General features: G+C 52.1%; 1 protein-coding gene and 1 pseudogene across 2 annotated transcripts in view; both read left to right on the plus strand.

Annotated features, from left to right (window-relative positions):
• LOC134340335 (disco-interacting protein 2 homolog B-like) overlaps window positions 1-15,593 on the plus strand; it is a 57,731-nt gene that overhangs the window by 1,623 nt on the left and 40,515 nt on the right. Inside the window, exons 2-7 of one of the 2 annotated variants that reach the window (XM_063037450.1) lie at window positions 2,045-2,174; window positions 7,184-7,255; window positions 11,354-11,455; window positions 12,791-12,916; window positions 14,852-15,073; window positions 15,397-15,519. In XM_063037450.1, the coding sequence (XP_062893520.1) occupies window positions 2,090-2,174; window positions 7,184-7,255; window positions 11,354-11,455; window positions 12,791-12,916; window positions 14,852-15,073; window positions 15,397-15,519 (730 nt within the window). In that variant the 5' untranslated portion in view covers window positions 2,045-2,089. Of the gene's footprint in view, window positions 1-1,813; window positions 2,175-7,183; window positions 7,256-11,353; window positions 11,456-12,790; window positions 12,917-14,851; window positions 15,074-15,396; window positions 15,520-15,593 lie in introns of those variants that run through there. The other variant, XM_063037451.1, reaches the window with a different exon arrangement.
• On the plus strand, window positions 21-987 carry LOC134340342 (uncharacterized; annotated as a pseudogene).

A 15,593-nucleotide genomic window follows, 5' to 3' on the forward strand; every position in this document is an offset into this window, starting at 1 on the left:
TCCCCACCTCCCTCTCTCCCCCTCCCCCTCCCTCTCTCCCCTCCCCCTCCCCCTCTCCCCTCCCCCCTCCCCCTCCCCCCTCCCCTCCCCTCCCCCTCCCTCCTCCCTCTCCCCTTCCTTCTCCCTCTCCCCTTCCTTCTCTCCCTCTCTCCCCCTCTCCCCCTCCCTCTCCCCCTCCCCCTCCCCCTCCCCTTCCCTCTCTCCTTCCCCCTCCCCCTCTCCCCCCTCCCCTCTCCCTCCCCCTCCCCCCTCTCCCTCCCCCCTCCCCCTCCCCCTCCCCCCTCCCCTCCCCCTCCCCCCTCTCCCTCCCCCCTCCCCCCTCTCCCCCCCCCCTCCCCCTCCCCCTCCCCCCTCTCCCTCTCCCCTCTCCCTCCCCCTCTCCCCTCTCCCTCTCCCTCTCCCTCCCCTCCCCCCTCTCCCTCGCCCCCCTCCCTCCCCCTCCCCCCTCTCCCTCCCCCTCCCCCCTCTCCCTCTCCCTCTCCCTCCCCCCTCTCCCTCCCCCTCCCCCCTCTCCCTCTCCCTCCCCCTCTCCCTCCCCCCTCTCCCTCCCCCCTCTCCCCTCTCCCTCCCCTCCCCCTCCCCCTCCCCCTCCCCTCCCCCTCCCCCTCCCCCTCCCCCCTCTCCCTCCCCCTCCCCCCTCTCCCTCCCCCTCCCCCCTCCCCCTCCCCCCTCTCCCTCCCCCTCCCCCCTCTCCCTCCCCCCTCCCCCTCTCCCCCCCTCTCCCTCCCCCCTCCCCCCCTCTCCCTCCCCCCTCCCCCCTCTCCCTTCCCCTCCCCCCTCCCCCCTCTCCCTTCCCCTCCCCCCTCCCCTCCCCCTCCCCCTCCCCCTCCCCCCTCCCCCCTTCCCCCTCCCCCTCCCCCCTCCCCCCTTCCCCCTCCCCTCCCCCTTCCCCCTCCCCCCTTCCCCCCTCTCCCTCCCCCTCCCCCTCCCCCTCCCCCTCCCCTCCCCCCTCCCCCTCCCCTCCCCCCCCCCCTCCCCTCCCCCCTCCCCCCTCTCCCCTCTCCCCTCTCCCCTCTCCCTCCCCCCTCCCCCCTCTCCCTCCCCCCTCCCCCCTCTCCCTCCCCCCTCCCCCCTCCCCCCTCTCCCTCCCCCCTCTCCCTCCCCCCTCCCCCTCCCCCCTCCCCCTCCCCCTCCTCCCTCCCCCTCTCCCTCCTCCCTCCCCCCTCTCCCTCCTCCCTCCCCCCTCTCCCTCCTCCCTCCCCCCTCTCCCTCCTCCCTCCCCCCTCTCCCTCCCCCCTCCTCCCTCCCCCTCCTCCCTCCCCCTCCTCCCTCCCCCTCCTCCTCCCCCTCCTCCTCCCCCTCCTCCTCCCCCTCCTCCTCCCCCTCCCCCCTCCCCCCTCTCCCTCCCCCCTCCCCCCTCTCCCTCCCCCCTCCCCCTCCCCCCTCTCCCCTCCCCCCTCCCCCCTCCCCCCTCTCCCCTCTCCCCTCCCCCCTCCCCCCTCTCCCTCCCCCCTCCCCCCTCTCCCTCCCCCCTCTCCCTCTCCCTCCCCCCTCTCCCTCCCCCCTCTCCCTCTCCCTCTCCCTCTCCCTCCCCCTCTCCCTCCCCTCCCCCCTCCCCCCTCCCCCCTCCCCCTCCCCCCTCCCCCTCCCCCCTCCCCCCTCTCCCTCCCCCCTCCCCCCTCTCCCTCCCCCCTCCCCCCTCTCCCTCCCCCCTCCCCCCTCTCCCTCCCCCCTCTCCCCTCTCCCTCCCCCTCCCCCCTCTCCCTCCCCCTCCCCCCTCTCCCTCCCCCTCCCCCCTCTCCCGCTCTCCCCCCCCCCCACGTGTGTGGACTGCGGGCGGGGCTCGTCTCTGATTCACACAGTCACATGATATCCCGGCTTGGGAAATGGGGAGGGATTTCGCTCCGGGTTTCGGCGGATCCTGAGCGCTCGGTTTTCCCGATTGATCTTCCTCTGCCCCCCCACCCCAGTTCCAATCGTACACCTCCCACATTGCACCCTCAACACCTCTTATTTTTGCTTTCCTTCGTGTCGTCCTCCCATTTGCGATCCACCCCTCCCGTTTTTTCTCCTTTGCGATCCCTCCCTCCCCTGTCGGGGGTAGTAGCGGAGGTGCCGGGGTGCGAAAGGACGGGACTCCGGACAGGTAATGAGCGAGCGGCCGCTGGCGGCGGGGGCTTTGCCCCGGGAGGTGCGGGAGCAGCTGGCGGAGTTGGAACTGGAACTGTCAGAGGGTGAGCAGAGGGGGCAGGAGGGAGGGAGGTGGGGTTTGGTGAAGGGCTGGGAGGTGAAGGGGGAGGAGAGAGGTGGGGGAGAGGGGATGCAGAGATGAGGGGTGGTGTTGGGGTGGGGGGAGAAGAGAGGAGGGTTGAGGGGGAGAGGGGCTGGTGGGTGTAGGGAGGGGATAGTGTTGGGGGTGGGGATGGTGGGTCAAGTAGGGGTGGTGGGTAGGGGGTGGGGAATGTGCATTACAGGGTAAGGAGAGGGGCTGTGGGCAAGAGGAATGGGTGACTGGGTGGGTGGGGGTGAGAGGGATGGAGAAGGTGAGGTGGGGTGGGGAAGCTATGTAGGAAGATGTCATGTGAATACATGGTGCAGGAGAGAAGGTGGGCTAGATCCCTGAGGGTCTTGCCCCTTAGGTGCATGAACAACTGACACATCATGGGAATCTAGGGGTGGGAATGAGCACCACACCGTCACCAGATCCCCAAGATTACAGGAAGATCCCACCCAGAATTCCTGTGCCTGAACCTTCAAATTTAAGTAAATACATAAATGTGGTTCATTGTTTAATGCCTCAGAAACTCTGTGGTTCGTGAGGTTGGAGTGGTGATTTTCCTGGAATTTGGGGTGCAAATCATTGATTTTTGAAATCTCTGGAGATTGCAAGGTGATTTCCCTGAAATCTGAGATTTTTATAATCCTGGGCATTGTGAGATTTCTCAGAATCATGGTGACTAAATCACTGAATTAAAAAGAAAAACATTTTGCGAATCTTGAGCTGATGTTTCCTGCATCTCAATTTTGAAACTGTTGAAATTTAACATACAGTAACTGGAGATTAAGGGATTATGAGATGATTTTCCCAGGATCCCAGCATCCAGGTGTTTAAATCAATGAATTAAAAAAACCCCTGAGGGTTTGTAGGAGTGCCAATTAAATCCACAGACAACTGGTGGAGGGAGGAGTCAAAGCAACACACAGAAAATGCTGGCGGAACTCCGCAGGCCAGGCAGCGTCAATGGAAAAGAGTCGACATTTTGGGCTGGACCCTTCATAAGGATTGAGTTAAAGATCTCCAGGGTTTTTGAGGAGATTTTCCCAGAATCTGGGAGTTTAAATGTCTCATTTTTAAAATCATGAAGGTTATGAGGTAGTTTCCCTTGATTCTCTATCGTTAAATACTGATTTTTAACATCTCTGGAGACTGTGATATGATTTCCCCAGAATCAGTGTGTTAAAATTAGATTTTAAAAATCGCAGGGATTGTGAGATGATTCTCTTGGAATCTGGGTGTTTAAATCACTGATTTTTAAATTCCTCCAGATTTCAAAGCACCCTGAGGGAGAAGCTTAAAGATTCCCCCAAGTCTGAAAGCAAATGTTCTGGAATCCTTTTTGCACTATTTATTTATAATTGTAATTTCTAGTATATTAGAAATATATTAGCTTACACTGTACAGTTACCCCAAAACAACACATTTCATAATAAATCCCTGATAATAAACTTGATTGTGGGATTAATTAGGAGTCAATGGTTTAATTTGTTCAGTACAGACATGAAGGGCCAAAGGACTGTACAGGGCCTTTCCCTGTTCTACATTTTAATCTCTGTGAGGACTTTGATTTGTTCCTGGGAAAGGTTGGGATCAAATGTCTTTGAGGATTGCGTAAACCTAAATAGTGCACAAATTACGGGACTTATTAAACAAAGAATCATTAAAACAAGCTGAGCGTTGGGGTGCACCTGTGTTGATACTATCTCACTGTTCCTCTTCTGCACTATTTGCTTAATTTACAGTGATTTTTTCTTGTACTGTAGTGCTGCAGCTGCCACAAAACAACACCTATCACATATGTCAATAGTAATAGACTTGACTGTGAGCCTTGCTATTTTTAGAGTAACACAACATACAAACAGGCCCTTCGACCCAACTAGTTCATGCTTTTTGTGATTCCCATCTAACCCAGTCCCACTTCCCCACGTTTGTGCAAAGTTCAAAGTAAATTTTATATTGAAGTACATATATGTCCCAATATACAATTCTGAAATAGAATAATAACCATTGCAGAATCAATGAAAGATGACACCAACTTGGGTATTCAACCGTCTGTCTAAGTAGACGATGGATGTGTCCCTCCGGGTGCAGACCTGGGCGATGAATATGGAGATCCTGGGCTGCCCAGACATCTTGATCCCCCTCTCGGCCTCGCGAATGTGGTCCAAAGGAATGTGAAGCAGTACATTTCACATCAGCTTGGCTGCAGGAGCTGCTGGGAGGTGATGTGATACGTCATCCCGACCACCTTAGGGGCTCCACTCCGGATTTGTGTAGGGTTTACTCCTCAGCCTTCTCTTCTCCCGAAGATACCCACAAGGCAGTGGGATCCGTAACCCTAGATAGGGGCCCACACTGGGTACTATCAGCTGGAGCCACTACCCAAAATACAAAAATAAATAATAAATAATAATAAATAAATAAGCAATAAATGTAAAAAATATGAGATGGTGTTTTTGAAAGTGAGTCCATTGTTTGTGGGAACATTTCTATGATGGTTCAATTTAATGTCAGAGAAATGTATATAATATACATCCTGAAATTCTTTTTCTGCGCAAACATCCACAAAAACAGAGGAGTGCCCCCAAAGAATGACAGTTAAATGTTAGAACCCAAAAGCCCCCCCAGATCCCCCCTCCCGTGTGTAAGCAGCAGCAAAGTGACGATGTCCTCCCCCACCAGCAATAAAGCATCTGCACCCCCTACCGAGCACTCAAGCGTGTAGCAAAGCATCAATAAAGACACAGGCTTGCAGTATCCCAAACAGTACTTGTTCATTTGGTATTTGACATACCACAGGCTCTCTCTCTCTCCCTAATAGGGGAAAAAGAAGTGTCCCCGTTTCACAGCAAGAGGAGAAACATAACAAACAATTCACCAATTTATGGTGTTAAGAGTCTGTTTGTGTCGCTTTTTCCGAGCTCTGTGCCCAAAGAACTCGGGGTCTGGGCACACAGCCAGCAGCCAGCTCACTCCTTACAATTTTCTGTGTACTCCTACGACACACCCGTTTTCTGCAGCAGCACCGGCCTCGAATCCAGAACCACGAAATCCCAGAACCATGAAGCATGCTAGTCTGCCAGGCCGCATCCTTGGCATATTAAAAAATGGCTGGTCGTGAGACCCTGAGAGCCGGTCCCATTCCTGCAAAGAACTGAAGTCAGCGTGTAACTCCAGATCAGGGTCTTCAAAAGAACCCTGAAAGGGAAAAAAGGAGATATTAAAGATAGAAAGAGAGCTATTTCCGAAGATGCAAGCAAAGGAGTTGCCATTAGCTGCCATCATCCCTAAGCGCTGCCCTCAGTTCAATGGAGTGAGTGAAGTTACCCCCTCTGGTTCAGGAGCCTGATGGTTGAGGAGTAATAACTGTTCCTGAACCTGGTGATGTGAATCCTGAGGCTCCTGTATCTCCTTCCTGATGGCAGCAGCAAGAAGAGAGCATGACCTGGGTGGTGGGGGTCCCTGATGATTGATGCTGCTTTCCTGCAACGATGCTCTGTGTAGATGTGCTCAATTGTGGGGGGAGCTTTACCAGTGATGGACTAGGCTGTATCCACTGCTTTTTGTAGGATTTTCTGTTCAAGGGTATTGGTGTTTCCATACCAGGCTGTGATGCAGCCAGTCAATATACTCTCCACCACACATCTATAGAAGTTTGTTGAAGTTTGAGATGACATGCTGAATCTTTGCAAACTTCTAAGGAAGTGGAGGCACTGCCGTGCTTTCTTTGTAATTGCACTGGTGTGCAGGTCCTCTGAATGAAATAATAACAGTGCACTTCTAATACCCACTTCCCACTTCCTGAGGTAAATAATCAGCTCCTGGGCCTTGCTAACATTGAGTGAGAGGCTGTTTTTCAATCTCCCTCGTATATCCTTCTTGTGTTTCTTGATCTTGTTACTGAAGACTCTGTACCACTTGACCCTGCCGCTTTGACCTGGCCCATGCCTCCTTTAACCTGGTCCAACACCTCTTGTCTTTATTGGGATCATCCTCCTGTTTGCATCCATCTTAAGGTTTAGGGTTATGAATGTGCTAATGCGAAGGGATTGTGGGGGTGTGAGTCAATAGAGGGATGTGGAGATTAGGGGTAGGGTTGGAATGCAGATGGGGGCTGGAGGAGAGAGAAGGTTGTGGAGTTACAGGTGGGGGATGGATGTGAGGGCCTGACGGGGCCAGTGGAGGGCTGTATCCCATATCCCTCAAAACCTTTTAAATATTGTTAATGTACCTGCCTCAACCACTTCCCCTGGCAGCTCGTTCTATAAATGGACCACCCTCTGGGTGAAAAAATTGCCCCTATCACATTATACCTTTGCTCCCTAGTTTTAGTCTTCCCAACACTGGGATAAAGACTGTGACCACACAGCTGATCTACACCCCTCGTGTTTCTATAAAGCTCTGTCAGGTCACCCCTCAGCCTTCTTCACTCCAGGGAAGATGGTCCCAACCTGTCCAGTGTCTCCTTATAACTCAAGCCATCCAATACACTGATCCTTGCCAATCCTTATAGATACATCAGAGAAATCGTCCTATCCAGATGTGTCGTGGTTTGGTACAGTAATTCAACCACAAGAAACTGCAGAGAGTTGTGGGCACAGCTCAACACAACACAGAAACCAGCCTCCCCTCCATGGACTCTGTCTACATTTCTCACTGCCTCAGTGAAGCAGCCAGAATAATCAAAGACCCCACCTACACCGGACATTCTCTCTTCTCCCCCTCTCCCGTCGGGCAGAAGATACAAAAGCTGTCTGTCTCACCACCTCGATGAGTTGGGTGTTTGATCAGTGTTGGTGGGGATGGATAATGGTGAAGAGGCAAGATTGATCTCCTGGGATCCTCCTGTTCCCTAGGAATGTCAACCCCCCCCCCCCCCTTTCAGTGGAGGGACAGGCTTGAAATGCATCCTGGCGGAGACGGCAAACGTAACCCAGATGATGTGTTTTCTCTTCCCTCCTGCAGGAGACATCACACCGAAGGGATATGAGAAGAAGAGGGCCAAACTCCTGGCACCTTTCCTCGCACAGCCCACAGGTAGGGAGCCGGATTACACACCCCGGGGCTCATAACGGCAAATTACACTCCGGTAACCTGTAATGCTGCCGTACACACGCTGGTGATGTGTAATCGTGTAATATGTTCACTGGTTAATTGTCACACTTCAGCTGTTAATAAATACATAGATTATAATGGAATTTACAGCCTCCCATTAATATTTACTTTGGAGCATAAAGGTGTGCTATTGTTAATGCTTGTAACTTTCCAGGCTTTTGAGTTGAAGTTTACCCTGCCTCCTGTGCAACGCAGAAACAGGATCTTCAACCCAACATGGTGCCAGATTAATCTACTCTCTTCTGTCTGACACTGTGCCCCTCTATTCTCTACACATCCACATGCCTATAGAAGAGCCTCATGAACATCCGCTGTTATATCTGCCTCCCACCACCACCCATGGCAGGACATTCCAACACCCACCACTCTGTCTATAAAAACTTACCCCACACATCTCCTTTGAACTTATCCCCTCTCACCTTAAACGCATTCTGTCTGGGATTAGACATTTTGATCCTGGGAGATAAAGATACCAGCTGTCCACTCTATTTATGCCTTTTATGATTTTTATAAACCTCTATCAGGTACATCTATCCTAGAAACCTCAGCTTCCGCCTCTCCAGAGAAAACAACCCAAATTTGTCCAACCTCTTATTACAGCTCATGTCCTCTAATTCACGTGAACCTCTTCTGCACCCTCTGCAAAGCCCCCACACCCTGTAATGGTGTGACCAAGACTGAAGGCAATACTCCAGATGTGGCCTGAATGGAGTTTTATACTGCTACAATGTGACTTGTCCACTTGCACTCAATGTCCCAACTGACGAAGGCAAGCACTCCGTGTATCTTCTTTACCACCCTGTCCGCTTGTGTTGCCACTTTCAGGGAGCTACACAAAGTCAACCATTAACTGTACACTCTGTCCTCTCCTTTGACCTTCGGGCACGCCACTCTTCTCACTTCTCTCAAGTTCTCCCCTGCACACTCCGCAGCTGTGTTAAATCCCTGGGCATTAACGCCCCGATGACCTGTCCTGGGCCCAGCACACAGACACAGTCACAAGGAAGGCACACCAGCATCTTTACTTTCTCAGGAGCTCCATCTTGTCACTAAACACGCTAACAAACTCCTACAGATGTACTGTTGGAAGTGTCCTGACTGGTTCAGTTGATAAGGCAATTCGACTGCACAAGAACGTAAGAAGCCGCAGAGAGTAGTGGAATCTGCCCGGTATATTAAGGGTACCCCATCCTCGGTAGTGTCTACAGGGGGTGCTGCCTCAGGAAGGCAACGTACATCATCAGAGATCCCCACCATCCGGGCCATCCCATCTTCTCGCAGCTCCCATTGGACAGGAGGTACAGAAGCCTGAAGTCCCACATCACCAGGTTCAGGAACAGCTACTTCCCTTCAATCATTCAGTTCCTGAACCAACCAGCACAACCCTGATCACCACCTCAGTACAGCAACACCGTGACCACTCTGCACCACCCCAGATTGTGCGCTTGTTATTTTTGCACTTGGGTCTTGCTTTGGTCTCTCACTTCCACTGCATTGCACAATTCGTGTATAGTTCACCTTTTGTGTGTTGTCAGAGCCTATGTGCCTGTCAGGCTGTTTGCAAGTGAATCTTTCACTGTAGATGTACCTCACTAAACTTGTCTGGGCTTGTAGGGCAGATGTATACACTGACTTTTTCCCCAGGGTTGGGGAATCAAAAACTTGTTGATGACAGGAAATTGGGAGTGGTTGTTGATAGTGAAGAAGATTATCGTCAATTACAGGGGTGGAGGGGAGGGTGGTGGTGGTTAGGGAAGTGGGCCGACACATCTTGGAACGTGAACCCAGCACGGGACTTGTACGATGAATGGTGGGACACTCGGGAGTGTGATGGAACAGAGGGACCGAGGAGTACAAGTGTATCATTCGTTGAGAGTGGAGTGGTGTCACAGGTAGACAGGGGGGTGAAGGTGTCTGGCACGCTGGCCTTCAATAGTCAGGAGTTGGCACATTATGTTGCAGTTGTACAAGTCGATGGAGGGACCACACTGGGAGTACTGTGTACAGTTTCTGGTCACCCTGTCGTAGGAAAGACGTAGTTAAACTGGAAAGGGCGAGAGGAGAGTCACCCCAGAGGGTCTGAGTTATAGGGAGAGGTTGTTCAGAGGGTCGAGAGGGTCTGAGTTATAGGGAGACATTGTTCAGGCTCGGTCTTTATTCTGTGGAATGTAGGAGAATAGGGGTGACATTATAGAAACAGTTAAAAATGTGAGAAGCAAAGAGAAGGTGGACAGTAACAGTCTTCTCCCCGGGGTAAGGGAGTACAAAACTCGGAGCCGTAGCTTTAAGATGAGAGGGGAAAGATTTAAAAGGGACCTGAGGGGTAATTTTTTCCACATACAGGGTGGTGAGTTTATGGAAGGAGCTGCCAGAGGAAGTGGTTGAGGCAGGTACAATAGTGTCATTTCAGAAGCACTTGGAGAGGTACATGGTGGGGAGGGGCTTGGAGGGTTATGGGCTGAATGCAGGAAATTGAATACACAAGAGATTCTGCAGATGCTGGAAATCTTGAGCAATGCACATAATATGCTGGAGGAACTCAGCAGGTCACACAGCCACTGTGTTTCAGGCCAAGACTTTTCATGTCCTGACTATTCCTATTTATTTGTAATTTTTATTGCATCTTGTAGTAATTTACTATCCCTGCTGCCACAAAATGATGAATTTCACAACTTGTGTCAGTGATACTAAACCTGATTCTGTGATGCAGCCTAACCTGCTGAATTCCCTCCAGCATTTTGTGTGCGTTGCAGAAAATTCGGACTAGCTGTGTGGGCACAGACTGTGTGTGTGATGTGTTGCTCTATGACTCCAGGATTCAGAATTGGCTTGCCCACAGACAACAGGGGGTGGTAGCGGATGGAGTGTTTTGTGCCTGGAGGTCAGTGACCAGTGGTGTCCTGTCAGGATTTGTTCTGGTTTGTAATTTTTCTAAATAACATGGATGAGGGTGGGTTAGTAAGTTTTCTCGAAGGTTGGTGGTATTGTGGAAAATGTAGAAGGTTGTCGTAGGTTCCAAGATATTGACAGGATGCAGAGCAGGGCTGCGAAATGGCAGATGGAGTTCAATCTGCAAAGTGTGAAGTGATTCACTTTGCAAGGCCGAACTTGAAGACAGAGTTCAACATTGATGGCAGGGTTCTTAGCAGTGTGGAGGAACAGAGAGATCTTGGAGTCCACCTCCCTAGATCCCTCTAAATTGCTGCACAAGTTGACAGGATGGTTAAGAAGATGCATGGTGTGTTCACCTTCATTAGTCAGGAGATTGAGTTCAAGAGCCACGAGGTAATATTGCAGCATTATAAAACTGGTGAGACCACACTTACTGGAGAGTATCATGTTTAGTTCTGATCATCTCACTGAAGGAAGGATGTGGAAGGTTTAGAGAGGGTGCAGAGGAGATTTACCAGGATGCTGCCAGGATTAGAAAGTATGTCTTATGAGGAAAGGTTGAGTGAGCTGGGGCTTTTCTCTCTGGAGTGAAAGAGGGTGAGAGGTAATTTGATAGCGATATACAAGATGACAAGAGATCGAGTAGATGGTCAGAGACTTTTTTTCCAGCGTGCAACGGCCAATCCCAGAGGACATCTGTTTAATGTGTTTGGAGGGAAGTTTAGGGGGGATGTTAGAGGTATGTCTCTTTACGCAGAGAGTGATAGATGGGTGGAATGCCCTGCCAGGGGTGGTGGTAGAGGCAGATACATTCGGGATATTTAGGGACATTAGATAGACTCTTAGAAAAATGGGGAACTCTGTAGGAGGCAAGGGATAGGTCGATCTTGGAATAGGTTAAAAGGTCAGTATGTTGTGGGCCGAAGGGCCTGTACTGTGCTGTTATGTTCTGTGGTCTACGTCTCTGGAGAGCACGGTTGTGTATAATTTATGTTTAACTTATACTCTTCTTGAGAATGTTGTGCATCTGGTGTTGTGTGCCTATAATGCTACTGCATTAGTTTTTCCACTGCGATTGTGACAATAAACTGAACTGACTCTTTTCACTTCCCTGCCTAACCTGTGCAGGCTCAGATCCCACCCCACCGAGTGACCGGCCACCACAGCCCGCCCCCTCACGTTCTCGCCGCTGCAGGTCTCGGGGCTCTCGGGATGAGCGATATCGTTCTGGTGAGTTGAGGGTGCAGAGAATGGACAGATGTGGACATCCTGTAGGCAGAAGACATTGTTTAATTTAACATCATGTTGGGCACAGACATCTTTTCCACAGGGTTGGGGAATCAGGAACAAGAAGGCACAGGTTTATCGCTAAGATGGAAAGAGTGCAGAGAAAGTTTACAAGTTATGTTGCCAGGACTTGAGGACCTGAGTTATAAGGAAAGATTGAGTATGTTGGGACATTATTCCCTGAAGCGCAGAAGAATGTGGAGTGATTTGATTTTTGTTTATTTAGAGAAACTGCATGGCATAGGCCCTTCCCGCTCTGACCTGCACTGCTTAGCAACCCACAGATTTAAACACAGCCAATTTATAATGACCTATTAACTTACGAAACGGTACGTGTTTGGACTTTGGGAGGAAACCTGAACACCAAGAGGAAACCCACATACACAGGAAGAACGTACAAACTTTCTGATGGATGATGTCAGAATTGAGCTCCGAACTCTGATGCCCCGAGCAGCAGTAGCTACTGTGGTATTTTGACAGAGTGATGCAAAATTATGAAAGATACAGATGGAGTGAATGTTCACAGGCTTTTTACCCTCTGGTGGAGTGAGATGAGAACGAGAGGTCATAGGTTTAGGGTGAAAGGTGGCATCTGAAGGGAGGTTTGTGTGAGCGTGGAGCGAGCTGCCAGCAGAAGTGCTGCATGCAGGTTTGATTGCAACATTTAAGTGAAGTTTGGTTAGGTACGTGGATGGGAGGGGTACAGTCCAGATGTGGGACAATGGGACTAAGATGACGAGGCTGGCATGGACTAGATGTAGTCCATGCCAACTCTGCTGAGGTGCTCTATGACTGTAGGATGGGAATGGATCAAGCAGCACTAGCCTGGATGAGAACCCTGAGTGGGTACAGAACAGATGGGCCAAAGGGTCCCCTTTGCAACTCATATTGCTCCTGACTACCATTAGCCACACTGGGCAACGCCCCAATGCTCTCTGCCGGTTCCCAATTCACCAACCCATATGAAAAGAATTACCTGGCCGAGGACTCAGATGGACAAGGCAGGTGCTGAGTGTTGATCACTGTGGTTGGGCTGGCACGGAGCTTTCAGGCCAAAGGGCCTCTTCCCAGGTTGGAGCAGACTAGAGAGGGTGTGGGTTGTCTCAAAGCATGTTCCAACATCTCTTTGCATTCCCTCCATACCCAACCCTTCTTCCCCCACCAATCTCCTCTCATTTCCTCACCTAATCCTCTCCACACACCCCGCTTCACCCTGGCCCCTAACCTCTCCCAATCCTCTCTTCCTTTGCCCCCTCTCCTCCTCTCTTAAACATACAGACATCCACATGGAAGCGGTACAGGCAGCACTGGCCAAACACCGAGAGCAGAAGCTGGCGCTGCCCATGCCAACGAAGAGACAATTGGTGTCTGGAAAGACCCCAGCTAAACCGGCCACTCCACCAGGTGAGCATACCCTCCACTCCACTAAATGAACTGCCTGTACCCTGAGCTCCCTCAGTTCTACAACACTCCCCTGTCATTTACCACTCTCTCTGTATACCTGCACCCCAAGCTCCCTCTGTTCTACAACACTCCCCTGTCATTTACCGGTCTCTCTGTATACCTGTACCCCGAGCTCCCTCTGTTCTACAACACTCCCCTGTCATTTACCAGTCTCTCTGTGTATCTGTACCCCGAGCTCCCTCTATTCTACAACACTCCCCTGACATTTACCGGTCTCTCTGTGTACCTGTACCCCGAGCTCCCTCTGTTCTACAACACTCCCGTCATTTACTGATCTCTCTGTGTACCTGTACCCCGAGCTCCCTCTGTTCTACAACACTCCCCTGTCATTTACCAGTCTCTCTGTGTATCTGTACCCCGAGCTCCCTCTGTTCTACAACACTCCCCTGTCATTTCCCAGTCTCTCTGTGTACCCGTACCCTGAGCTCCCTCAGTTCTACAACACTCCCCTGTCATTTACCACTCTCTCTGTGTACCTGTACCCCGAGCTCCCTCTGTTCTGCAACACTCCCCTGTCATTTACTGATCTCTCAGTGTACCTGTACCCCGAGCTCCCTCTGTTCTACAACACTCCCCTGACATTTACTGGTCTCTCTATGTACCCGTACCCCGAGCTCCCTCTGTTCTACAACACTCCCCTGACATTTACCGGTCTCTCTGTGTACCTGTACCCTGAGCTCCCTCTGTTCTACAACACTCCCCTGTCACTTACCAGTCTCTCTGTGTACCTGTACCCCGAGCTCCCTCTGAGCTACAACACTCCCCTGTCATTTACCGGTCTCTCCATGTACCTGTACCCCGAGCTCCCTCTGCTCTACAACACTCCCCTGTCATTTACCGGTCTCTCTGTGTACCTGTACCCCGAGCTCCCTCTGTTCTACAGCACTCCCCTGTCATTTACCGGTCTCTCTGTGTACCTGTGCCCCGAGCTCCCTCTGTTCTACAACACTCCCCTGACATTTACCAGTCTCTCTGTGTACCTGTACCCTGAGCTCCCTCTGTTCTACAACACTCCCCTGTCATTTACCGGTCTCTCTGTGTACCTGTACCCTGAGCTCCCTCTGTTCTACAACACTCCCCTGTCATTTACCAGTCTTTCAGTGTATCTGTACCCCGAGCTCCCTCTGTTCTACAACACTCCCCTGTCATTTACCAGTCTCTGTGTACCTGTACCCCGAGCTCCCTCTGTTCTACAACACTCCCCTGACATTTACCAGTCTCTCTGTGTACCTGTACCCTGAGTTCCCTCTGTTCTACAACACTCCCCTGTCATTTACCAGTCTCTCTGTGTACCTGTACCCTGAGCTCCCTCTGTTCTACAACACTCCCCTGTCATTTACCAGTCTCTGTGTACCTGTACCCGGAGCTCCCTCTGTTCTACAACACTCCCCTGTCATTTACCAGTCTCTCTGTGTACCTGTACCCCGAGCTCCCTCTGTTCTACAACACTCCCCTGTCATTTACCGGTCTGTGTACCTGTACCCTGAGCTCCCTCTGTTCTACAACACTCCCCTGTCATTTACCAGTCTCTCTGTGTACCTGTACCCCGAGCTCCCTCTGTTCTACAACACTCCCCTGTCATTTACCGGTCTCTCTGTGTACCTGTACCCCGAGCTCCCTCTGTTCTACAGCACTCCCCTGTCATTTACCAGTCTCTCTGTGTACCTGTACCCCGAGCTCCCTCTGTTCTTCAACACTCCCCTGTCATTTACCGGTCTCTCTGTGTACCTGTACCCCGAGCTCCCTCTGTTCTACAGCACTCCCCTGTCATTTACCGGTCTGTGTACCTGTACCCTGAGCTCCCTCTCCCATGTCATTTACCGGTGTCTCTGTGTACCTGTACCCTGTGGTCTGACTGCCTCTCTCTCTACATAGACACGTCCAGCGCCTCTGAGGACGAGGGGTCTCTTGGTACCGGTGGTCTGCATCCAGTGGGCTCCCAGGACACTGCGACCTCAGACCACTGGATCAACCAATCAGTGCAGGGCTCCTCCACCTCCTCCTCATCTGCCTCGTCCACTCTGTCGTACAGTGAGGGGAGGGGTTCTTCGCCAGGTGGGGCTCTGCTGGGAGATGTCGCTGCCTTCCCACGCACTGGTGAGATGCGTTTTTACTTCTCTCCTTCCTACATTTCTGCCCTTTTCTCAGCACTCCATTTGTCCTCCCTTTTCCCCGTTCCTCCTTGCCTCCCCCTCTCCTCATCAACCTACCCACATCCCCTCTTCAAACCCCCCCCCCCACCATGTCACAGGCTATGTGTTAAGTATTTCTCTCTGTTCAACCTCCTCCTTATCTTCCCTTTCCACTCCCTACTCGAAACCTCGTCCTGCCTCCTCCCTCCCTTCTCAATCCTGCTCCCCTTCACTCCTCATTCTCCCTTTTCACCCTCCTTCCCCTATTCCCCCTCCCCCACACCACAGAGAACCAGACGGCTCCCCCGGATGTCACCTCCACGTCTGGGTCGGAGGGTGTGGGGAGCCAGGACCAGCGACCCCCATCTGTGCACCGTCTGAGCCAGGAGCCGGTCCTGGACACAGCAGCAGGTGACTGGGGTGGGCATTGAGGGGCAGGGACAGGCGAGGAGGAGGAGGGCTGGGAGAGGGGAAGATGGGGTCAT

The sequence above is a fragment of the Mobula hypostoma genome, chromosome X1 (assembly GCF_963921235.1).
Source record: "Mobula hypostoma chromosome X1, sMobHyp1.1, whole genome shotgun sequence".
Lineage (NCBI taxonomy): Eukaryota > Metazoa > Chordata > Chondrichthyes > Myliobatiformes > Myliobatidae > Mobula > Mobula hypostoma.